The sequence below is a fragment of the Thamnophis sirtalis genome, unplaced genomic scaffold (genome assembly GCF_051295495.1).
Source record: "Thamnophis sirtalis isolate CommonGarterSnake01/CBP01778 unplaced genomic scaffold, rThaSir2_p1.2 scaffold_9, whole genome shotgun sequence".
Classification (NCBI taxonomy): domain Eukaryota; kingdom Metazoa; phylum Chordata; class Lepidosauria; order Squamata; family Natricidae; genus Thamnophis; species Thamnophis sirtalis.
In genome coordinates, this window is record NW_028261389.1 from 14094289 (window position 1) to 14120380 (window position 26092).

At 42.1% G+C, this 26092-nt stretch overlaps 1 protein-coding gene across 2 annotated transcripts; it reads left to right on the plus strand.

The window, feature by feature from the left end:
- Positions 1-805: 805 nt before the first annotated feature.
- LOC106551076 (aldo-keto reductase family 1 member B1) lies at positions 806-24415 on the plus strand. 2 transcript variants are annotated; one of them, XR_015697683.1, is made up of 10 exons: positions 806-1088; positions 7897-8064; positions 9101-9217; positions 10427-10504; positions 12426-12548; positions 15654-15760; positions 18989-19074; positions 19765-19848; positions 22000-22082; positions 23904-23959. XR_015697683.1 is itself a non-coding variant. In XM_014069090.2 (10 exons), the coding sequence occupies exons 1-10, from the start codon at positions 1023-1025 to the stop codon at positions 23944-23946; spliced, it is 951 nt and encodes a 316-aa protein (XP_013924565.2). In that variant the 5' UTR covers positions 814-1022; the 3' UTR covers positions 23947-24415. The 2 variants fall into 2 exon arrangements, 1 of the variants encoding a protein (XP_013924565.2); XM_014069090.2 differs by having other exon boundaries at positions 814-1088; positions 18989-19070; positions 23904-24415.
- The last annotated feature ends 1677 nt before the right edge of the window (positions 24416-26092 follow it).

Here is a 26092-nt window from a genome sequence, read left to right on the forward strand (position 1 = left end):
ATAATTGTGGTAAAACCCTTTGCACCACTTAGCCTCTCCCCTTTTAGAATTGAACCTACAAGGGGCCACACAGTTTAGGGATTGCAACTGTCTTCTAGTCAGACCGCGTATAATTGACACTGGATTTTATTATAGATTTTAGTTGTTATTTATTATTTTATACTGGAAGTTTTAAGTGTATATATACTGAGTGCTTTTATTTGTTCTGGTTGCTGGTCTAAGGCTGTAATAATAAATTGTTGTGTTGGCCATAAGTACTGTACAACTCCGGAGCCCAGCCCTGTCCGTCCCTAAAATATCTCGGTTTCTAATCTGAAACGGCTTGATTTTTGTGAATAGCCCAGAATCCCTTACACGACATGGGTGATTAAATCAAACGAATAAAGAACACGAAGTTTAAAAGGGGAAAAAAAAAACTTCCTCTGGTGCTTGCTCCAATAGCAACTGAAAACTTGTGAAGCGGAGTGCTGAGTATTGCGAAATTTATCCACTTTTCTCAACGGTCGCACCATTTGGCACATCCCTGGCGCTAAACTAAAAAAAGGGGGGGGGAGAGGACTGGGTCCCTTTGGGGTTCACAGCATCGTCGCCCCTAACTCTGTAACGAAATTGGGGAGGGGGGGGTTCCTTGATGCTCTCTGAAGGTGGTGGTTTCCTTGCAGAAGTTTCGTTTCCAAGCCAGGAGCCATCAGTGCATCAGTACCGAAGTCTTTCAAAAGGGAGGCACATTATAAATACCCATTAAGTGCCATTTCTGTCAACTCACATAAATCTCGGCGGGGAACCACAGCCCATCGTTTCCTGCTTGCGCTTGACCCTCCCCGCCAGATAAAAATCTGGCAGCGGGTAACCGTCCCAGCCAGGAGGCATTAAAAGATCCCGCTTTGAGGGGGGAGAAAAACGCCTCCTTTTCACGCCCCTGGCGAGGCGGGTCTGGCGCGTATAAAAAGCTGCTTTTCCCCGGCCGTGCCTGCCTGTGCCTTTCTCCGCGCCTCGGGTTTGGGCTTCGCGGGACGTCTGCCATGGCCAAGTATGTGGAGCTGTACACCAAAGCGAAGATGCCCATTTTGGGACTGGGCACGTGGAAGGTAAGCGGCCGCAACCCGGAGGCGCTTTTTTTTTGCCCATCGGTCGCCGCGTCTTCTTCCATTGTTCCTTCCCGTGTTCCCCCGCTCCACCCCGCGGGCTTTTGTTCCAAGGGTACCCAAAGCGGAGGATTTGGGGGAGGTTGTTTTCCTTTTGCTTTTTGCACAAGCCTTGCAAACACGTTGCAAGCGTGCAAAATGAGACACGTGTCTTGCAGGCTTGCAATTGAATTGCTGGCCTTGCTCGCCTTCCCGTTTCTTTCTCGTAAAAAAACGTGAGGCGGGGTTTTTTTTGTACGTGTGTGTGTGTGTGTGTGTTTCCCGCCTACGTTTTGCACAGAAAGCTTTTGTGGGGGAGGAAGAGGTTCCTGGCTCTTCCAAATGGCGAGCGGCGGTTAGCTAATATATCAGTTTCTGCATCTGGGAGGACGCCTCTCTTTTCATTCCCGATGTCGAAATAAAACGTCAGACTCCGGAGACACTCTGACCCCAGACGGGAATTAAATAAAATGGATTGAAGTTGCTCGGGCTTTGCTTGCACGGTTTGGTTACCGGCTTTCCCTTTTTCGATGCTGAAATCTCTCCCAGGAGTCTGAGCTAAACGTGGCTGCTTATGGCTAAGGATGCTGGGAATTGTAGTTTGGTATCCTGTGAAGGCTTGGTTGCTCACTCCTGCATTATATATAGATGCTTCCTTGGGTATCACTGTTGGGAGCCAGTATTCTTGTCTTACCACTAGCATTTAATATCACTTTGTAATGCTTTGGTAAAACCACACTGCATACAATTTTCGTCGCCAAAGTAAAAAAGATGTGGAGACTCTAGAGTACAGAGAAGTGCAACAAAGATGATTAGGGGATTGGAGGCTAAAACATATGAAGAACAGTTGCAGGAATTTATGTCCAGTTTAATGAAAAGAAGGACTAGGGGTGACATGACAGCAGTGTTCCGATATCTCAGGGGTTTCCACAATGAAGAGGGGATCAAGCTATTCTCCAAAGCACCTGAAGGCAGGACAAGAAGCAATGGATGAAAACTAATCAAGGAGAGATCCAACCTAGAACTAAGAAGAAATTTCCTGACAGAACAATTAATCAGTGGAACAACTTGCCTCCAGAAGCTATGAATGCCCCAACACTGGAAGCATTTAAGATGTTCAGACAACAATTTGTTTGAAATGGTATAGGGTTTCCTGTCTGAGCAGGGGGTTGGACTAGAAGACCTCCAAGGTCCCGTCCAACTCTATTATTCAAATTCTAATTTTTCACAGTCTTAAAGTCCAGAATTTGAGGCTTCTTCTGTCTTGGGAAATATTCTTACTCTGTTGGTATTACCGTATTTATCGGCGTATAACACGCAGTTTTAAAACTAAAATTGGAAGCTTAAACCCTGCCTGCGTGTTATACGCCGATCTCAGCCTGGCGGCAGCGTCACACAGACTGTGGAAGGAGGGGGAGAAGGAGGGAACCAAAGAGAGCTTTTACCGAGTCTGCGCCCCACAGCCAGGACCGTCCTGGCGCCTCCAGCCGCGTTTCTTCCTGCAAAGCCATTCGGGCAACCCGAGAGTTCCGCTTGACGCCAGAAGGGCTTTGCAGGAAGAAACGCGGCGTTTCTTGTGTGTGTGTGTGTGTGTGTGTGTGTGTCTGTCTGTCTCCGCCATCCCCAACCTCTACACCTTGCAGGACTGCTGCGCCTTTGAGAAGCCGGGGTGGGGGGGAGAGGGGGACGGGAACGACGCCTAACCCCCACCCACACAACCCGGTCCCCGGGAATGCCGCTCCCGCCGTTCAGAAACCGAGGGGGAGAAAAGTTCAAAAGCCGCCGGAGCCAGCTGGAAAAGGAGCGACTTTCCCCATTAGCCGGCGCCCTCCGCCAATCCGCAACGGCCTCGCAAATTAAAAACCGAAGGAAGGCGGCGAGCTCAGCCAAGCGCGGCCAGGCAGCCAGCGGCGCGCACCGGCTTCCCAGCGCAGGGAACTTCTCCGGCGGCTGGGGGGAGGCCGTCAAGCGGAACTCTCGGGTTGCCCGAAGGGCTTTGCAGGAAGAAACGCGGCGTTTCTTCCTGCAAAGCCCTTCTGGCGTCAAGCGGAACTCTCGGCAACCCGAGAGTTCCGCTTGACGGCCTCCCCCCAGCCGCCGGAGAAGTTCCCTGCGCTGGGAAGCCGGTGCGCGCCGCTGGCTGCCTGGCCGCGCTTGGCTGAGCTCGCCGCCTTCCTTCGGTTTTTAATTTGCGAGGCCGTTGCGGATTGGCGGAGGGCGCCGGCTAATGGGGAAAGTCGCTCCTTTTCCAGCTGGCTCCGGCGGCTTTTGAACTTTTCTCCCCCTCGGTTTCTGAACGGCGGGAGCGGCATTCCCGGGGACCGGGTTGTGTGGGTGGGGGTTAGGCGTCGTTCCCGTCCCCCTCTCCCCCCCACCCCGGCTTCTCAAAGGCGCAGCAGTCCTGCAAGGTGTAGAGGTTGGGGATGGCGGAGACAGACAGACACACACACACACACACACACACAAGAAACGCCGCGTTTCTTCCTGCAAAGCCCTTCTGGCGTCAAGCGGAACTCTCGGGTTGCCCGAATGGCTTTGCAGGAAGAAACGCGGCTGGAGGCGCAAGGACGGTCCTGGCTGTGGGGCGCAGACTCGGTAAAAGCTCTCTTTGGTTCCCTCCTCCTCCTCCTCCTCCTCCTCCTCCTCCTTCTTTCTGGAGCCCCTTCCTCAAAGATTTGGTACCAAAGCAATGGCGGTGAGGAAGTTGTGTCTTTTGGATTTTGCACTGTTGTCTTTTCAATGGTTCTCAGACTGGTTGAACCTTTAGCAGCTGGGGTGATATTCTTTACTGTTAAGGTTACAATTGGATGTGTTGGACAAATCTTAAAAGATGAAACTTTTATTAAAACGTTTGACTTAACTAAAAACGTCTTCCTTTTTCTTCTTCTTCTTAAATATGATTTATTTATTTATTTTTACTTCAGAAGTTTGATGACCGTTGTACAAACTAATCCAACCTAAATGTAGAGGAGGAGAAGAAGGGGGGGGATTTAAAAAGAGCAGAGGAAAAAGAAAAGAAAGCATGAAGAAAACATAAAGAAAGGGATGGGAGGGAGGGAAGGAAGGAAGGCACTTTATGTTGAAACAGAAAATATTATATAAGGAAGAAAATGGAAATAACTTTTTGCTCAAAGAGGTGTTTTTTCATTTCATATTTGCCTTTTAAGAGGAGTTAATGTTATAATTCATGTTCTAATGTTATAAATTTTAATCCAACATTAAGTTCCGAGCTTCCAAGTCATTTATTTTTAATGAAAAAAAATTTTACTCAAATTTTTGTGTTAAAATGGGGGATGCGTGTTATACGCCGGTGCGTGTTATACGCCGATAAATACGGTAAGTTCTTTTGAGCTGGATAAAGGTCACCATGGTCAAGTGGCTAAAATAAAGAGTAAGAATATATTTCTCCCTGCTTCCATCTTTACACACTTTAAACTGATATGAAGAGAAGTGAACATTGTGATTTTCTGATGTGTATATTTTTGTTGCAATAGAGGGCCCTTTATATTTTCCTGCTGCATAATGTATTCATAAATTAATCTGGTTAACGTGCTTTGGTTCCTTTTGTGAAAATAATTACTTGTCAATCCAGTTCCTTAATTGACTTTGTTATATTGTCTTTTTAAAATCCCATGAGCTCTGTTTCTATGGCTAATTTCAACCATTACAGGATTTAGAGGTTCTTTTTACTGTAGTTAAAATATTTAATGGAATATCCCCGTTCTTTTTTTAAAAAAATGCATTTTTCACATTAGAAGTTTCCATTCAAGTGCCCTTCCTCTATATACTCAAAATGATGGCACCTGGCTGGAGAATTCTGGGAGTTGCAATCCACCCATCTGAAAAATTACCAAGTTTGAATAAAAATGCTCCAAATAATTTGTGCTGTTTATTCCATGTTTGCAGCAGGTTTCTGACCTCATCTAGGCACCACAGGTGTTCTGTCAGGTGAATGCCTTGAAGAAAATGGGCCTTTCATTTTTCTTGGCTGGCCTTTCATACACTTTATGACTATTAGTTTAACAACTGTTTGAAGTTACAATAGTGCTGAAATAGGTGACTTGCAACTGGTCCTTGCACTTACGACCATGACAACATCCCACTGTCATGTGATCAAAATTTGAGTGCTTGGCAACTGGCATGTGACAGTTGCAGTGTCCCGAGATGACATAATTGCAATTTTTGACTTCCACAGAGGGATTCTGACAAAGTCAGCAGAGGAGCAGGATTCATTTTAATGACTATGGCAAAAGTCATAAAATCAGGCATTTTAACAACTGCATCGCTTAGTGACTGAGGTTCCAATCCCAATTGTAGACTTAAGTTGAGGACTATCTGTAATCTCAAAACACCGTGCAAAGAGAGTTAATAGCATTGGTCAAATACTTTCAATAATTAGCAGTGACAGAGTCATTTCAGCAGGAGCTTTTGCTATAAAAAATCATCTGTTCCAAACAAGGTTTTCTTCTGTTAATTCTATTTTCTAATAAAACAGCAGCCTGTAGCTTTATCTTTGAAACCTAAATCAAACCTATGCACTGTTTGCCCCTAGGCGCAGAAGAATTTGTTCCAGGAAGCCTCAGATGCCTCAGATAATTTGCTTTCTTTAATGTCCTTGACATTTTGTTGTCTTTACAAGAGAACTACCAGTGCATCACTTGAAAAATGCTTATGGTACATGAAGACCTAATTAAGATAACTATATATTTTGATTTCAGCTTTCATTGGAAGTGCTAGCTGCACATATACAGAATGGGAATCGGGGTTCTGGAACATCAGCTGCATTCTGGAACATCAGCTGCATACTGGTTTACCCAGGCTATTAAATTTCTGCTTATAAATAAACAAATAAATAGCATTAGAACCTCCCATGCTATGTAGCATATCAGGCAGCAAGGGATCCTCCAGTATTTCCGGTTTGGGGCGAATACATCAGCATCTTCCCATGTGAAATAAATAAATCCTTAGTGTAAATAACATCCTAAACAATTTCTGCTTTAACTAAGGATAAGCAGTGTGTGGTATCCTCCAAGTGTTTTGGGTTACAACTTCTAGAGTTGTAGAAGTCCCCAGCATGCTGAATACTTCTGAAAGTTGCCACAGTGGAGAAACATTGAAGGTATTATGGCACACTATGTTTCATCAGTGGCCTGATTTGCACAGAGAAGTAATTAACTTCTGGTATCCTAATTAATTGGGAACAAGCTGCCTGTTTTTGAACCTTTTGTACCTCCCACTACCACAAATGTCTACATCAATAATGAGCAACACAGAATCAATCCAGGTGCATTGGACTGATATCACAGTAGCCCAGCCAGAACAGTACATTCGCAAAGAACTGATCAACTGAAGGATCATGCACATCATAAGCAAAAGGGTAGTGACATCAAAGTTAGCAGTATTTCAAGGTTTTTTTTTTTTTTTAGAAGGTCAGAATAGGAGTTGGGAGACAAATTGTTCCCATTTGTACAATCAAAAATCTTTCATCCTGTCAAGAAATAGCCTTGAATCCACATATCAGGAAGTTGCCAGGGTTGAGAAATACTGTTTTAGCTACCGATAATAACTAATAAATGTATGTAAAAAATATGTAAAAAGAAATAAAAATGTATGTAAAAATAAATAAATAAACTAATAAATGTATATAAAAATAAAAGTTTAGTCTAATGGTAAAGACACTAGTCTAGAAATTAGAAACTGAGTTCTAGTCTCGCCTTAGACATGAAAATCAGCTTAGTGGCCCAATTCACCGCACAGGGTTGTTGTGGGGGAAATAGGGAGAGGAAGGAGTGTTAGGTATGTTCATCACCTTGAGTTATTTATAAAAATAAAGGTGGGACTAAAACAATTAAAAACTAATAAATATATTGAATTACATGTCCCATTATCCCCATACAACAAGGCTAACATAAGGAGTTCCAGGAACCTTGATGCTTAGCTTTTTTTTTCTGCTCTCTTCCCAAGTTTGCTATTGCAGAGTATTGAATTGTACCAGTATTTCCATCAAAAATTTCAAATAAATTATGTCATAAATGGGACTTAGCAATGACAGTCATTCCCCGTTTACCAAAGGAGAGGTTAAGTGTTAACAACTCTCCCATCCAAGATAGTATAAGCAATCAAGAGCTAAAATGCAGCACCCTGACTTTTCACTCTATTTCTTTGAAAAAGCTAGCACCGCACCCCTCCTTAAGATATCTGCCATGAACTTGTTTATTGGCACTCATGTTTATAATATAGTTTCTCAATGAAGCTTGCAAAATTGGCCTATGTGGCAGTTTTCATTTTCCCTGCCTAGAGATACGCCTAGAGACTTCACTGTAAAAATTGTGATTAAATGTTGGCTGCAAATCAAGATGGGAAGCCATGGTTAGAAAGATTAGGAAACCCTACTTTGTATCTTGGTCTTTGTTAGCCATGGTTAAGTATAAAGTACTTTTTATTCTTAATAAACTTTTGTTTCCAAATTGACAACAGGCAGGGTTGATGTGTGTTTTTGCATTTTCTTTGTTAGCATGATAAATAATCTGAATGCATTAGGTGGAATCACATATCCTATAGTATACTGTAAAATGATTTTCTCTATGGCTTCGCTTTAGGTACAGACCAAAGGTTGCCAACTTGTATATTATATCATTTTTGGACCTTGCCCAAGACAACCATCTGTGGTTAAATATTAAACTAACATCATCTTACTTTTCATAGGGAGGTTGCTTGCTATGTGACAAATTAGCCAAATCAGGTTCTTGACTAGGATTCTTCTGTTGTCCAGTCTCCCCCAGGAAAAGTAAAAGATGCGGTGAAGAAGGCCATTGATGTAGGCTATCGCCATATAGACTGTGCCTACGTGTACCAGAATGAAGAAGAAGTTGGCAACGGTATTCAGGATGCAATCCAGGCTGGGATTGTAAAGCGTGAGGATCTTTTTATTGTCAGCAAGGTATATATATTTACATCTTAAAGGGGGGGGGGAACCCCTTAATTCTCAATGTTTTTAAATAGCCTGGATATTTGTAATCTCCCTGGAGGTTAGGAAGATTCAGCAGCATACAAATTAGACAAACAAATAAATAAAATAAATGTGGTAGACATTAAAAATTACCTATTTCAGATCATGCTTATTAGTTCCAGAGTTGAAGTTACATAAAGAATGCAAGATTAAAACTGGAATGTCCTGCTAGAACAGTGTTGGCTAATATTTTCAGGACTGAGTGCCCAAAGCGCGGGTGTGCGCGCACAAATGCAGGTGTGCACGCCCGAACCCCCCAAATGGAATGCACGCCCCCACGCATGCACCCTGCTCCCATGCATATGCATGCACCCCACACTTGTGCCCCAGCCACATGCACGTGCAGCCCCCCCCCTTGCACACACCCTGCGCATGCACACACAACCCCCTTGCACATATTCGTTGCCCCCGTGCATGTGCAGCAGAGATTCGAAGGCCAGCTGGGCTGCGGGAGGTGCACGCACATGCACATCGGAGCTGAAGTGGGATGACAGCTCACATGCCATCAGAGAGGGCACTGCATGCCACCTCTGGCACGTGTGCCATAGGTTCGCCATCACGGTGCTAGAAAGTGGGAGACTTGATAAATTTTCCATCCATCCAGTTAATAACCTTGTGGGGGTTTTTCCCCTACTGGTCGCACTTTTTGAACTCCTTTCAAGGCCAGTTTTTTGTAATGTGGATTGTGGCAGCAACTGCAGCTAGGCAGTTTCCTGATGGGATTGATCTTAGATTTAGTGCCCCTATCCAGTCTGTTCTTGAGTTGAAAAATGGACTGGTAATTTAAGGAAATTTAAGGTCTTTTTCTTGAAAGTTTCCACCCTCCAGATTTTTCATTTTTCTTATGTAAGTCTGATTTATAGTCTGATTTTTAAACAATTCCTTATCATCCAGGGGAGATGTTATGGCCACGTTGGCCTCCATGTGTTTAATTCAGGGAAGTCTCCATATGGTGTTTTTCTTACAGCTTTGGTGCACGTTCCATGAGAAGTCTTTGGTCAAGGGTGCCTGTCAGGCAACTCTCAAGGCCTTGAAGTTGAACTACCTTGACCTCTACATTATCCACTGGCCGATAGGATGCAAGGTACTCCATATTGCTTCTCCTTTCTTTTGGTGGGAGGAAAACTGACGCAAAGGTACTGTAGGCTTCCCCCATCCTTTCAGTATGTTTAGATTACAGCTCTCAGATGTCCAGCTTTTCTCCTAGTCAATCAGTTGGGAACACGAGGCCCACAGGAAGATCATTGACGTTCCATCCCCACACTTTTCCCATTGCTATCTGATTGGCATCAGAAAGCTGAAGGGGGAACATGCAATGAAAAGCCACCCCTAAGATCCTCCATTCCCACGCGTTCAGACGAGTGGATGTGAAGAAGCCTGAGTATGTAAGAGTGTAATAAGGAAAGGCATGTACAGAATATAGCCAGGGGGGAGAAAACCCAGCTCCACAAGAAGCTCTAATCAAAGACTTTTTGCGGGGTGGATTTTTCTGTAGTTCGAGTGAATCTGTGCTTGAACAGGTTTCTTAGTCCTGTGATTTAATTCTGGCCATAAATTTGGCACTCAGTATTTAGAACACCAAGCTCGTAAAGTAAGGACCTTTTTGAAGGTCATGGCCAAACTGCTTCCATTTATACAATAGCAATAGTAGTTAGACTTATAGCAATAGCAATAGCAGTAGACTTATATACCGCTTCATAGGCCTTTCAGGCCTCTCTAAGCGGTTTACAGAGAGTCAGCATATTGCCCCCAACAATCTGGGTCCTCATTTTACCCACCTCGGAAGGATGGAAGGCTGAGTCAACCCTGAGCCGGTGAGATTTGAACCGCTGACCTGCTGATCTAGCAGTAGCCTGCAGTGCTGCATTTAACCACTGCGCCACCTTGGCTCATATAGACTTATATACCGCTTCATAGGCCTTTCAGCCCTCTCTAAGCGGTTTAGAGTCAGCAAATTGCCCCCCCAGTCTGGGTCCTCATTTCACCCACCTCGGAAGGATGGAAGGCTGAGTCAACCTTGAGCCGGTGAGATTAGAACCGCTGAACTGCAGATAACAGTCAGCTGAAGTGGCCTGCAGTACTGCACCCTAACCACTGCGCCACCTCGGCTCAATGAACTCAACGATTCAAAAATCTTTCACCCTTCTCAGAAATGGTCTCAAACTGCCCCAAAGCGAAGATGCCCATTTTAATGTATGGTCCTGATCCTTTGCACCTGACATGTAACCCTTTCAACATTGTCTACTGGTAGTTTAGAAGTAAACTGACTTGGACTCTTGTTATTTATTGACAGGCAGGAGATGATCTGTTTCCTACGGATGATAAAGGCATGATGATATCCAGTAACACAAGTATTTTAGACACCTGGGAGGTATGTTCAGTTTCAATTAAAGATGTTTCTTCCCTATATGCAGTGGGTTGAATATTTTATACCTTGCACTTTTATATTGCAAATATTATAACTTGGCATTTGTTGAAATTATGACATAAATTTTATGTCCTCGAGATTTTTCTATTTGTGGTTTATTTTAATGCAACACTTGCTTAATTATGGGTCCCTCTTGATTTTTTGAGGATATTTACCAAAATGAAAAATATGTTTGATTAGAAATGCAGGCTAAGATTTCCTTGGCTATTGCAAATTCTCAAGAGGAAGAGATTAAGATATTTAAATCTTACTGTTCTCCCTCCTATTTAGGATAAGCAAAAGAACCCATAGAAAACAAAAGAGCTGGAATTTTATATATATATTTATATTAGACAGACTTTGCTTAATAATGTCTTTGTCCAGGAATGTTTGATGTTAACATAATCTAATCTTCAACTTATTTCAATATGAAATGCACTAAGCATATGAATATGCAAAATAGAAATCAATAAAGGTGCATCTTACAATTATTTATTCCTTTTTTGAGAGAAAGCATCCCGAAAAATCACATATATACAATTCAATTTGTTTTAGCTGCACACCTTCTGATCTACCATAGTTTTAATATCTAAATAGCATGTAGATAGTCCTTGACTTACATTTACTGACTGGGTAAAGTTACGATGGCACTGAAAATAGTGACTTATGACTATTTTTTTATTTTTCTACAAATACATCGTTATGTGAAGAGTGTGGAACCAGAATTACATTTTAGTACAAATAAAACAATACCCTTCCTATTCAACACAATTAATAATCTTATAGACTTTTAGTGGTAATACACATATTTTGTTGAATTATAATTTTTCCTTAATTATTCATTTCAAAAATATTGCTTTTTTGCAAATCTCCATATTCTTGATATCACTCTTTTTACTACATATAAAATACCAATATTTGTTATGATACTAATAGTAATACACTGATTTATATTGAATTATAATCTTCCATTGTTCCCCTTTCTAATTTTTGATTATGCCACTGTTATATTTTAAAAAGTTTTTAAAATATATTTTGAAAACTTACGACTATTTTTCACACTTATGACCATTGTAGCATTCCCAAGCAACATCCAGATGTTTGGCAACTGGTTAATTTTTATGACACTTGCAGTGTCCTGGGATCATGTGATCTCCTTTTGTGACCTGACAAACAAAAAAGTGGGGAAGCCAGATTCACTTAAAAACTGTTATACTAAGTTAACAACTAGAGTGATTCACTTAACAAATGTGGCAAGAAAAGTTGTAAAATGGGGCGAAGCTCACTTAACATATTTCTCACTTAACAACATAGATTTTGTACTCAATTTTGGTCATAAGTTAAGGACTACCCATAGGATGTCATAACTGGAATTGGCTGACCTATTCACCTAGTGGGTATTTATTTATATTTATACTCTTAACTGCTGGCAGAGTTATAACCCAATCTTATAACTTCAGAAATTGAACTGCTTATCTTCCTCATCTCTTCCTCTGAATCTCTTGTAGCCAATCCCTGTGATTGGGACATTTATGACAAAATGTGCTTTATAGCAATTGTGACCCAGACGCTTTAAGAGAGGGCCTTGGAAAATATCAACTCTCTCAGTACATGCCGTAATAATCAGTTCATTATTATTATTATACAAAAAGAATGAAAATAATCATTGACTGCCTTTCACAGCCTGATGTGTTAAGAAGTTTGCATGTTGTGAAGTGGTAGAATTCCAGGAAGATTGCACTAAGTGATGTTTCTGCACACAAACCTCTTTATAATGGTTCATCTCTTGCTGGTCTTGTGAAGTCCTAAAAAGACTTAACATCAAGCAGATTTTTGTGTTGATAATATGCAACTGTCTCCTATTTGGTCTTTGACATGTCCTTAGGCAATGGAGGAACTAGTAGATGTTGGACTGGTGAAGGCAATTGGTGTTTCCAACTTCAACCATGAACAGTTGGAGAGAATCTTGAAGAAGCCCAAATTGAAGTACAAACCTGCAAATAACCAGGTAAATTCATAGGAAGTGGACTGGGGATTATAAAAAATTATGAAGAAGGAAAAGGGTAAAAATAATGTACCGATAGAATTTTTTTAACTCAGAGTTGAACTCTGGGGTCCTTGGTGCTTTCTAAGCTTGATGATTTCCTTGCAGACATTTCATTATCAAACTAGGTAACATCATCATTATCAGATGATGTTACCTAGTCTATATATATATAAAATGGCTGTGTGTGTGTGTGTGTGTGTCAGTCAGCATAACTCTGGAACACTTCGAGCAATTGCAACCGAACTGTGTACACAGATGACTTGCTCTCTGAAGAAAAATATTGTGAGGGTAATACATCCCTAAAACTCCTCGGGGTGTGTGTTCTGTTAAGATACAGCCTGTTGTGTCCTAAAATGGCTTCTACTGTACTGCCATAAAATGGCTTCCACTTTGCAGCATTGTGGAGTTGCCATGGTAAGGGCTTCACAGAACTCCACAGAAGGGGGCTCCCTCTGGTAAGGGGGAAAATTCAATATTAGAAATTACTTTTGTTTGGGACATTTCCCCCCTGTAAATAAATACTCGGGCAACACCGGGTTATCGGCTAGTTTGGAAATAAAATGTCTGCAAGAAAACCACCAAGTTCAGAGGGTTCCAAGACCCCATAAAGCAATGTTCATTGGATAGATACCAGGAATTTGAGGAAATTTCTGAATGTACAATTGTCCTACACACACACACACACACACACACACACACACACACACACACACACCTTTGATCCACCATTCTGACAGCTGATCTCAACATTTTAAAGTGATTTTACATTCCAATTTGAATTTCAGAGCAAGCTTGTCGATTGAAATTGTAAACTGAAATTTAACATGATATATATACTAAGTGCAAGTTAGTTAATTATTTATTTTTTATTATTGGTTTATCATCATTGAACTTGTAAAAAATGGAATCTACCAGTTTGTACGGCATTAGGAAAAGATACTATCTTACAGACACTGGAATTAGATATTTTACAGTAACCTAAAAATATGTTTACAGCTCGATAAATTAAAATCATTGGAACAAGAGAATCTCTGGAGGAGCTCAGGATTCTTATGATATCTGCTTTAAAAATATATTTGAGAACATTAGGAATCAAACAGACTTGAAGGCACATCATCCACGTCTATTGAAATATCAAAATTCTCTACAAATATGCAGTCGCTAATTCAAATTGATTAGAAACTGTAACAGTTGCCTTCTTGCATTTCTGCAGTCTATGATATATTCTGAAAGGAGGTATTGGATGACAGAGAAGGACGTTTAGAGTAAAATGGCATTCTAAATATAGTTTGCCTGTTCGGTCGGATTCTGCTTGTGCACTCTCTTCTCCTGTATCTTTTTTGCAAATAAAATTTGAATTTCTAGACGTTTCTGAAATAAGGAATCTTGCAAACTCCATCCAGTCGGCACCTCCTGATTAATAATCAGAATTCATAAAAGGAATTTTTGGGAAGTTTTAACGGTGTCTCTTTAATAAGCATTTCAGCCAGAAATAGAAGTAAATTCTTATGTAACCCTATACGCTACAGTAACAGTAGCCTTTTTCTATGCTTGCAAGCAAATGAAGAACTCAACACATGAAAACTGCAAGAACAATTGCTTTTTTCAAAGTCTCGGTGTAAGCGCATGAATGACATAACTTTATCAGTTAAGTTACGTATTCTTTTGTCTTTCGTGTTAGATTCCCAAATTTATTTTTTCCTTTGTGACACAAAAATCCCCTCTCTACTTGCTATATTACCGTATTTTTTGAAGTATAGGATGCACCAGAGTATAAGACACACCATGATTTTGAAGAGGCGAATTAAAAAAAAAATTGCAACCTGGAGACCTCCCAAAAGGCCCATTTTTTGTGAAAATGGGCCCGGGTTTTTTTCTAAAAAAGGGCATGCATAGCCTTTGGGAGGCTTATAGAGTGCTCCTGCGGGGGGGGGGGCAAAATTGAGCAAAAAACGGCCCATTTTTCGCTCATTTCTGCCCTCCCCAGCCCCCAGGAGTACTCTGGAAGCCTCCTAAAGGCTATGCATGGCCATTTTGGTGAAAGAGGCAAAAAATGCTGTATTCAGTGCATAAGATGCACCCATATTTTCAGCCTCTTTTTTGAGGGAAAAGGTGTGTCTTAAACTCTGAAAAATACGGTAGTATGATTGTGTAATTTCTCTTGGCTAGAGTGTAACTTCATTTAAGCATCACATTAACCTGACATTTAATCATGATTTATTGATTAAACAAGACATAGTTGACAACCTGCTTAGTTATAAATCAAACAAATTACATGATAGAATTGCCAGGCCAACAAATAAAGTTGGTTTTTTTTTTAAAGAGAAAACATTGGGCTTACGCTGTTAATTTTTCCTAAGCAGCAATAAGGAAATTCATCATTAAAATCCTGCTAACCATTATGTAAGGGCTGCAGTGTGATGCAATTATATAGAAAAGCTGAAATTTAACATGGATGGGAATGTAGCTTTTAAAAAAGGCAATCATGTTTTTTGAAGCTGTTTGAAACAGGACATGGTTTTTCTCTCCCACAGTGAAAAGAAACTGGCTGGCTGTGTCCACAGTTGAATTTGACCCAAATGCAAATCGTATTTTTAAATAATAATAATAATAATAATAATAATAATGCCTATAATAATGACATCGCAATACCAGGTGATAGCAGGGTCGCCGAGAAGAAACATGAAAAAATCGCAAGATACCAGGACTTAAAAATCGAAATTCAACGATTATGGCACAAACCAGCAGTGATAATTCCAGTGGTAATTGGCACACTGGGTGCTATTCCAAAAGCACTGGAATTACATTTAAAACAGTTAAAAATTGACAAAATCACCATCAGTCAAATGCAAAAAGCCGCACTGCTTGGATCTGCACACATATTACGAAAATACGTTACGACGTCCTAGGCCCCTGGGTGGGGCTCGACTAGTAACCAATGCCAAATCCGGCGAAACAACTGGCCGCTGTGATACAATTGTATAATAATAATGGGAAACATTTCGAATTTCAGTCTGTTTCAGGGTAATAAACATAAGCCGACATCCATTTTTGTATGTGTTGTAGGTTGAATGCCACCCGTACCTTACTCAGGAAAAGCTGATTGAGTACTGTCAGTCCAAAGGGATCTCCGTCACGGCCTACAGTCCTCTTGGCTCTCCTGATAGACCCTGGTGAGAACATTTGGTCTTTTACTCCTGCACTGAGCAAAATATGCTGAAACCGAATGTTCTGAAACTTCTGGTTTGCTAATCATTAAATCGCACATCGGAATGCATAAATGGGAAATAGAAATGACTCAAGAGCTAATGCGCACCCGGAAATTATTTTATTTATTTTGTTCTGACCGTAAGGCCTTCCAAGATCATGAAGCAGACTCCTCATCCCGATAAAACCTCTTTTATTTAGGCAAAGTCCCGGCAAACAGTCTTTCCTGAGATTTCACAACTACGGACCTTTATCAGGCTTGGATTTGATTTGATTTGATTTTGATTTGAAAGTTTATTTATAGGCCGCCCTTTTCCCTAGGGGGACTCAGGGCGGCTTACAACTCATGGGGAAGGGGATACAAACAATGACACATAAGAACAATACATAATTAAAAAGAACACAACATTCATACCATTCGGGTGGGGGTGGGTTAAATCTTTAGCCCCAGGCCTGACGGGATAGCCAGATTTTAAGGGCTGTGCGGAAGGTCTGAAGGGTGGTGAGGGTACGAATCTCCACGGGGAGATCGTTCCAAAGGGTCGGAGCTACTACCGAGAAGGCTCTCCTCCGCGTAGTTGCCAGTCGACACTGACTGGCAGATGGGATTCGGAGGAGGCCTAATCTGTGTGATCTAATTGGTCGCGAGGAGGTAATTGGCAGAGTTGCCAGGCCGATATCTTCCAAACGCCATGCTGTAGCAGCAATTACTTGGCAAGAAATAAGGAACAGATGTTCACCCTAATGAATTGAACTAATTCTCTCCTGCAAACTCCCCTCCCCCTTCGCTCCTCTTTATGGGAGGAGCCATTCAACGTCCACCTGTGGCTTTACTCCCAAGTTGACCCTTGTTCCTTAGCTGTTCCCTTCTCCTGGCAGCTCTGCGCATGCACACACTGGGAACAGGCTCCATCTGTTCTTCTGCCCCACTGATCTCTGACTCCGAAGGCAGCTGATAACTGCCAGACAGCCCTGGCGCCCTCCTTCATCAGAGCCCTCCCCAGACTCCAGGACTGGCCCGTGTTCCTCCCCAACCTCCTCACCGTCCGAGTCTGCCACCAGCTCCACTGGTGGGCCACAACATATTTATTAAATTGATTTCCCACAACTCTCCCTACCCATCGCCCCTGGCAGCTTACAACACAATATAAAACAACAAGAGCATTAAAAAAAACATTCAGCATTAAAATTAAAACAGTAAAGCTTAACAAGAGATTAGATAAGAGCAGTGTTTTTCAACCTTGGCAACTTGAAGATGTCTGGACTTCAACTCCCAGAATTCCCCAGCCAGCATTCGCTGGCTGGGGAATTCTGGGAGTTGAAGTCCAGACATCTTCAAGTTGCCAAGGTTGAAAAACACTGGATAAGAGGACCAAATAGGTGAACGGGGTGGAAGTAGCATCTTCTAATCTACTAACCACCTCCAAATAGGGATCCCTGCATCAGGCCCCCAATCCAATTGGCAAAGGTGGGTTTTCAGGCCCTTTCAGAAAGCCAAGAGGGTGGGGGCAAATCTCACCTCGAGAGGCATGATGTTCCAAAAGGTGGGAGCCACAGTAGAAAAAGCTCTGCCAGCCAAAATTTCTTGCTTGTTGGGGTAAGGAAACTATAATTTAATGTGTGAACCTACCCACAGACTGGATTTATACAAAATGCATGGGACCCTAAGAATGTGTTAAAATTTATTTGCTGCCTATTTTTCCAGTGGGACTACTCTAGGCAGCTTACTTAATTTACTTAGCCTGTTATACGAATGTACCCAATGTGTTTTATAAATTTCTGATTGAGTAGTCTAGAATAATCCCACCGGAAAAATAGACAGGTTCACGCAGCATATTAAATTGTAATTTCTTCAGGTTTAAACTAGGTTTACACAATAAACATACTCTTGGTGTAATTTAAGGCATCATATGTTGTATGAATCCAACTTTCTAATCTTTTCCCTCTGTATCAAATCTATCATTACCTTACACCTAATCTGTTATTTGCATTACCTTACACATTTCTCTAATCACTACTACTTCTCCTGTTATTCATTGTTAGATTCCATTATGAATGGTCACCATTAATTATGGTGACCATCCATTATGAATGGTCACCATTAGCCCTACATGGCATCGGACCTGGGTACCTGAGAGACCGCCTCCTGCTGATTACCTCTCTCAGACCAATTAGATCGCACAGGTTGGGTCTCCTCCAGATTCCATCTGCCAGCCAATGTTGGCTGGCGACTCCCCGGGGGAGAGCCTTCTCTGTTGCAGCTCCGGCCCTCTGGAACGAGCTCCCTGTTGAGATCCGGATCCTTACTACCCTCCCGGCCTTCCGCAAAGCCAAGTCTTGGCTGTTCCAGCAGGCTGGGGGGAGCTGAGAAGCATCTACCGCCACAGAAATTGTGAATGTTGGTTTTGTTTTTAATATGTTGTCTTTGTCTTGTTCCCCCCTTTCCCTTTGTTTTGTGAGCCGCCCGGAGTCTTCCGGGAGTAGGCGGCATACAAGACAAATTAATAATAATAATAATAATCATTGTAATTATTTTAATTATACTTTAACTGAATAGCCAAGATTCAGCTACATATTATGTGCGTGTGAGAAAGCTCTACAAAGATTACCAGGTGCATTCAAGGCTAATGCTGTGTGCTTATCATATCATTGCCAAATCCCTGAACTAAGAACAAGAAGTTTTCCTTCTTTTTTTGCAATGTGTAGAAGACAGTGGTGGGTTCCGTGTCCCTGTTGCAACTGGCACGGTGCAACGGGGCTGGGCATCCACCACATGAACGCATGCAGCACAGGTTTGCAGCGTGAGCATGCATACTTACTGCTCCAGCTGCTCAGCGGAGTATCACGCAGACGCTGTACGCTCCGTGCGCGGAAGCCCCGAACAGCTCAAATACTGGTAAGGAGCGTGGGTGGGCCCTCCAGAGCACCGTACCAGAACAGTACCTGGTACTCCCGGCAGGCACCAGTACACCCATATCGGGGCGTACCAATCGTAACCCACCACTGGTAGAGGATGAAATCATATATTGGGAAGAAAAGCTGATTTGGGAAAATGTTACAAAATACCACAGTGATGTGTAATTTTCCATTCTAGCTCGTTAGACTTTCAGCTGGATAACAAATACTTTTATTCCTGTTAAATGTAAATTTTCTTAGTGTTATTATTTGCTAACCTTGGTTTCCTTTAATGCTAGGGCCAAGCCTGAAGATCCTTCACTCCTGGATGAGCCAAAAATTAAAGAGATTGCAGCTAAACACAATAAAACAGCAGCTCAGGTGGGTATGTGTGCAGTTAAGTGGGAAATCTCATAGATCAGATGGTTAGTGGAGGGACAGATTCTCTTAAGGCAGGGGTCTCCAATCCCCAGTCCGTGGATTGGCACCGGGCCACGGCATGCCAGAAACTGGGCCACGCAAACAAGCAAAGCTCCATCCGTGGGATGCAGGCAGCATATGAAACCACACCCACTCCAGCAGTGGTGGGTTCCAGATCCCGTTGCAACTGGTACGGGGCCGGGCCTCCACCACGTGCAGCATGCACATGCGTAATTATCACACATGACGCTCCAGGGGCTCGGCAAAGCATTGCGCAGGCGCCCTATGCTCGGTGTGCAGGCAAAATCCCCAATCGGGTCAAATCGGGTAAGGAGGGCGGGGCGGGGCAGGCCAGTCATATCCCACCACTGCTCTCCAGTCTGTAGAAAAACCTCATTCCATGGAACCAGTCCTTTAGTGCCTAAAAGGTTGGGGGGGCTCTGCTCTAAGGAGCAACATATTACTCCTAGGTGGACTGTACTAACCAAGATACCAAGTAGTGTAGAAAAGAATGGTCCATTTTGCTGGGGTATGGGAGTCTTGGAAGAGTTTGCATGTCAGCATGTTAATATACATGCATGAGTTGAGTTGGGAGTAGGATATAATTTTTCCGATGAGTAATCCTTACTTGGTTTGGCCTGGTCTTGGCTCTCAGGTCCTGATCCGGTTTCATCTTCAGAGAAATACAATTGTGATTCCCAAGTCTATCACTCCATCGCGGATTGAAGAAAACTTCAAGGTAAAAATAATGCCCACTTCTGGATTAGTTGGTTCCTACATAACACATTGTGTGTGTGTGGGAGGGGAGGGTCACCCAGTCCACCAGATGTTTAGCCTGAATTTAGCATTTTTATCAACCTATTGGGTGCTTCCCAAGGACCTGGGATAGAGAGATGTTTGTTGTTGTTGTTGTTGTTGTTGTTATTTTTATTATTATTATTACTATTATTATCAGCAACAACACAGATCAATCCAGGGTAAGATGAAGGGTTCTTTATTGAAGGTTATGGACTAATGTATGTGATTGGCGTGGTTTGAGTTGGTAGATGGATATTTTTTGACTGACTCCAAAGCACATTCATGATGTGATATGATATAAATATAATGCTGCTTTAAACACTAAAAAAATGGTTAGTTGCAATTATACTCCCTGCTAAAGATAGTTGTGGGTCACTTTTCTGGTTTAACTAAAGCAAAATTCAGCAAACACCTGACTTGCTTCCCTGCCAAGAGATTATTAGAATTTGGGCTTCCTTGTTTTAACATTCTAATTGGTTTATACACCACCCATAGTCACTCGACAGTGAAATGGATGTCATACAAATTTAATAAATAAATACATCATCATGGCTCTCATGTGGCATATGTTATCCATGAAATGGAGATTTTTCTGTTTATTAAAGATTCCAAATTTAATGCTTTAGATCAGGGGTCTCAAACTCGATTTCATTGAGGGCCGCATCGGGGTTGTGTTTGACCTACCAGGGGCTGGGGTGGGTGTGGCCAGAGGTTAAGAAACACTGATCTATGCCATCTAATGGACTACTTAGGGCCATCCCAGCTACATTTTTGTAACCCTCAGGATAGCATCAATTTTGGCAGTTCAATTCCCACTAAAAAGGATCTGTTTTGTGAAATGTTTACTCTGATAACTAATAAGACAAACACAGAAATGGAAAGAAGATTGGCTAAGAGTAGGGCTATATTGTATAAAATGATAATTAACTGCCTCTAAACTACAGGAGTCAGAAGGGTAAACATCACAAAATATATGCTCTTTCATCTGTTGAAAGAATCTAAAGCAGGGGTATCAAACCTAAGGCCCGCTGGCCGGATCCAAATAGGGTGCTTAGAGCTGGCCCATGGGCCCACCCTGGAAACAGTGAGGGACTGGCCCGGAGTGCCTCTGCCACAGTGGTGGGTTCCGGATCCCGCCTGGTGTCGCCCACATGCATTGCAGCTGCAAACGACACAAGCCTCTGCAATGCTCCACCTGCTTGGCGGAGCATTGCGCAGGCGCTGTACGAGCCATGCACGTGCACGGAAGCGTCGAAAGCTTTAAAACAGGGTAAGGAACTCGGGCAGGTGGGCCCTCCGGAGCACCGTACTGAAACAGTATCCAGTGCTCCGGGTAGGCTCCGGTACGCCCTGCAACACTGCTCTGCCAGCAAAAACGGGCTCCTGAGCTCTGTTTCTGGCTGCAATGACCTCCTGCAACCCTCTGCCAGGAAAAATTACAGTCTTTGGGGAAGAAGGGACACCAACTTGAACCTGCAACCTGCAAATCTACAATTAATCTAATTATGCTGTGGCTTTGAGATCACTATTTTAAAAAAACCAATATATTCTTGATGCTCAGGTCATATATCATCAATGGAATCTGCTATGAATTTTCAACAGGGTTGCCGAATAGTTGCCCAAACCAACTCTAAACTAACTTTGCAAGTGCTGGGAATGGATTGTGTTTAATGTCGTCCTTATTTTTGTTAGCCTGCTTGCTTTGACCAGGGCAAATTGGGAAGCGTTCTGTTTATTTTTTATTTAACTGCTTTCAAGGAGCAGAGGATTATAGACATAGATTGATAGATGGATACAAATGTGAGCTGTTGAAATATTTCTGTTGGCAGTAAAACGAGGCACAGAATGGCATTGAACCGTACTGGGCAATGGAGGAAAATCAATTTCTCCTTAAATATAAATGAGAAACAGGAGTGTACTTCCTTAGACCTTCAGAAATTTTGGACAATAATTGTTTGTACGAAACGGGATTCATAAACGCTGAAGTTATATAGCACATGGCACCCAGTGTTAAAGGTTTCTCAAGCATGTCATTCCACAGAATTATGGTTTTGGGTGAATTTCTTGTTATTTTTTTTCCCCTGCCTGCTAGGTATTTGACTTTGAGTTGTCTAAGCAGGACATGGAAACCATCCTGGGTTTCAACAGGAACTGGAGGGCATGTGCAATGACCTCGTAAGTATGATTTGGAGAAAACGTTGGGAGTGTTGTCCAATTCAGTACTAACTAGAGCTCTGATGCTTTGTTGGGCAAGAGCTTGTAAAAGCCCTTGTATGATTTTATGGGCAGCTGAACCCATAAAGCAAGTAGAACTCAGGTTTTGTATGATCTTTTTCCCCCTGTAAAATTATACATGCTTCAGATATTTAAATTATCTCGAAAAAATAAAATATAGACTACTCTTTTTGGAATTAGTTTTACTGGTATTTTTATGACCACTTTTCAAATTTGAATTGATGTAAATTAATATAGTTCCATGACGTTATTTTTTTAATTGGGGGAGAATTCCAGGTTAACCATGGATCAAACCATAACATGGTATGGGGTGAATGATTTATACTAAGTAAACAGTTTTCTCAATATAAACAATATGTTCGATCTAATCCATTTTATGAGAAACAAGGCTTCCTAATTAGATTCCCATGTTACACTTAGCCACCATGTCACTTCTCTGATTTAACAAATCCAAACAAAGTTAGTTCTTATGATTTATAAACTTTTCAATCAATAAGTTGCACAAACCCACAGATTTCTTATTTATTTAACAAATCAGCAGATGGGATGGATATATTTACAGGTAGTCCTCGACATGCATCCATTGGTTTAGTGACCATTTAGAGTTACAACAGCACTGTCAAGTGCCCAGGAAATCAGGTGATCCAGGCAGTTCAAACCAGTATAAAAATTTATTGCAAGCTTAAGCTCTCTACAAGAATCTAAACTACTAACAGTCCAAGCCAATTAGCGGTAGAGAAGAGTCACAGGAATTCAAGGTGGGCTGCACTTAGTTCTCTTGTAGGTGTGAAAGAGCTCATGACTGATGACACATTTGATTCCTCCCTCAGGCTCAGCCTGGTCATCTCTTAACAAGCACTGAAAAAAAACCTGGTCATTGCACTTAAAACAATCATTGCAGTTATTCCCACAGTCAGTGGATCAAAATGTGGGCGGTTGGCAAATAGCATGTTGTAGTGTCCTGCAAGAGTTCCAAATATGTGATCATCATTTGCGACCTTCACAGCTGGCTTCTAACAAGCAAAGTCGATGCGGGGAAGCTGTGACTCCCTTAAAATCCACCTTGTTTAGCAACAGAAATTCTGGCCCCAGTTGTGGACATGAGTTGAGGGCTTCCTGTACTCAACTGTTTTGTTTTGTTTTGATTTATATATGCTTCTGATGATAAAATATCATTTTGGCAGCCCTGTGTTCTCTGGTATGCTGGACTAAAGCCCTGAATTTCCAGTTGGTTTATGGTCCCACTATATGTGAAGGACACCAGGTTGGAGAAGGATCAGAGAGAGATAATTGTAGGCTCATGTAATGCTTTTTGAGTTGGGAGTATTCAGTGTTCAACAGCCATATTGAATGTTTTTCAGGGCTTGCCTATGGGTTGACTAGCCTATGATTAGTAACTTCTAAGACCCAATTTTATTTGCTAAATAGCAATTGCCAAAATGAAAATGTTGGATGTATTATGTTTGATATTAATCCAGCCAGATTTCTACAACAGAGGAACTGCCTTTGTAGTTTTAAAGAGGGGGGAGGGGTTAAAACATATCAAATGAAGAAACTCTTATGTGTATTAGACAAGGCTACATTTGTTTGATTATCACAATGTGTGCACACTCATGCTAGGTGATATCAAGGACTTTTGAAACAGTACGTTTAGGGCATTAGCATACAATTCTTGCTTTGGCCTGCCCTCCCAAGACAGACTTAAGTATCATTTAATTCCAATGTCCAATTCTCTCTCTCTCTCTCTCTTTCTCTCTTCAGGTGTATCAATCATAAGGAATATCCTTTCAGCATTGAATACTAAAAGTCCTGAAAAAGAAGGGAATGCACAGCGGACTGTTGGTGTTGATTATGCTGTCATTCCTTTTTGGATCAGCCTCTCCATGCAATCTTTATAAACTTTTTTTTCTGCCTAAATTGAATACGATGTGATTATTTTTATAAGCATATAGTTCTCTGGCGAGATCATAAGTGGCTGGAGCTTTAGAAAAATGAAAAGCTGTAATCTCACTTGCCTTGTATTTCTTCTGAAAGCATTTCTAATTAATGTCTCCTGTTTGAAAAAGCCAAATACCAGTAACATTTGGGTGGGGGGATTTCTTTGTGTGTATGCTTGTATTACACTTAACTCTTTCTTTGGCTCCGGACTTAATGCACTAAAGCTTTGGTGGAGTTGTATGTTTTTGTAGTTAGCTCTTATGTGGAATTCTCATTCAAGAATTTGGAGTGTATTCTTCTAAGAGTGTACATTTAATAAAACTCTTTGGTTAGTCTATTGGCTCTTCTGTTTCCTGATTATATAAATCATATGAGCCATGAATAACTTCAAAAACCACATGCTTAAAATGGACATATTAAAAGCCTATTGTCCTGGTAGCACAGTGGTTAGAATGCAGCATTGCAGGCTACCTCTGCCCACAGTCTGGAGTTCAATCCTGAAGACTCAAGATTGACTCAGCCTTCCATCTTTCCGAGGTTCATAAAATGAGGATCCAGATTGTTGGGGAAATATTGTAAATCTCTCAGAGAGTGCTATAAAAACACTATGGAGAGGTATATTAGTTTTAAGTGTTGTTATTGCTATTTTTTATTCATAAGAAATACCTTAAGGTTTCCAGATGAGAATGGTTCCAGTAGACCTCACTCCAAAAGGGATGAAACGCACAATAAATGGATAAAGGGCTGGCAAGCATTCAGAGATAGGTTTTGTATTGGAATCTCTGTAAGACTTGATATTCAGGTTGCTTTTTGGAAGAGACACAATTCTAGTCAAGGAAGGAAGACCTACTTGGGCCTTAAGGGACGTTGCAAGGAGCAGAATAGAGGAAGGGTCCTTATGTTCTGACCCAGGCTTCCTTTGAAAGCTAGAAGCAAAGTCTTGGTCCCAACAAAACCTCTTTTATTTACACGACTGAATTCCTTTCATTCACAGTCAGCAAGGCTTTAGCAAATCGTCTTTCAGAGGAATGTTTATCCACAAGCACCTTATCTTGTTTAGCACGCTACCAGATAACTAGTTTCTAGACACAGGGCAAAGCAACACTTGGCACAGAGTCTCTTGTAATCACAAACAGAACTTTCCAGACCGAATGAACAAATTGTTTCCTGCAAAAGGCTCACTCCCCATTCATTCCTCTTTTGTTTCCTGGGGGGGGGGGGGCAATCACCTCCAAGTGTGGCTTTAGTCTTGATGAGTCAGCCCTGCTTTCTTAGTTGTTCTTGTCTTCTGGCAGCTCTGCATGCGCATACTGGGAACGGGCTCCAGCTGTTCTGCCTAACTGCTGTCTAACTCCCTCTCTGATGCTGACGCAGAGCCCTCGTCTGAGCTTCCCTCAGCCCCCGGGACTGGCCCATGTTCCTCCCCAACCTCCTCATTGTCCAATTCTGTTGCCAGCTCTGCTGGCCACCAGCAGGCCACAACACCTTGATTCTAAGCTTCTTGCTCAATGCAGGGGAACTTAAAACCTCCCAAATGGATGGCTATCTTGTCTTTGCCGGTATACCTCTGATAAAGAACACAAACAAATGTCTCTTACTGGGTCAGTCAACATTCAGGTCAACATGGATTGCCTTTAATGGTACAGTTCCAGGACATCGTGTGACAAGGAACTAACAATATTCAATTCCGCTTGCTAGGTAACCAGGATAAGGAACAGCAAAGCTGCTTGAAATTATGAAATGCTATCATATATCAAATCAAAGAGGTGCTTTGGGAATGAAGGAGGCCTGACACAGACTCAGGTCTGCATTGGAGCATCTCCCTAGCATACACATGGCTTGATCAAGGCCTCCCAGAGCCCACCCCCCTCACCGCTGAGGTGCTCCATGCTTCCCTTCCCATCCCACTGCATCCCCATAGGCATTGGGTTCCTTTTCCACTTCACTGGGTCCCACGCCCTCCTCCCCATCCCCTGTCATGGCTCAGTCACTTATTTTTTGGGGCAGATCTC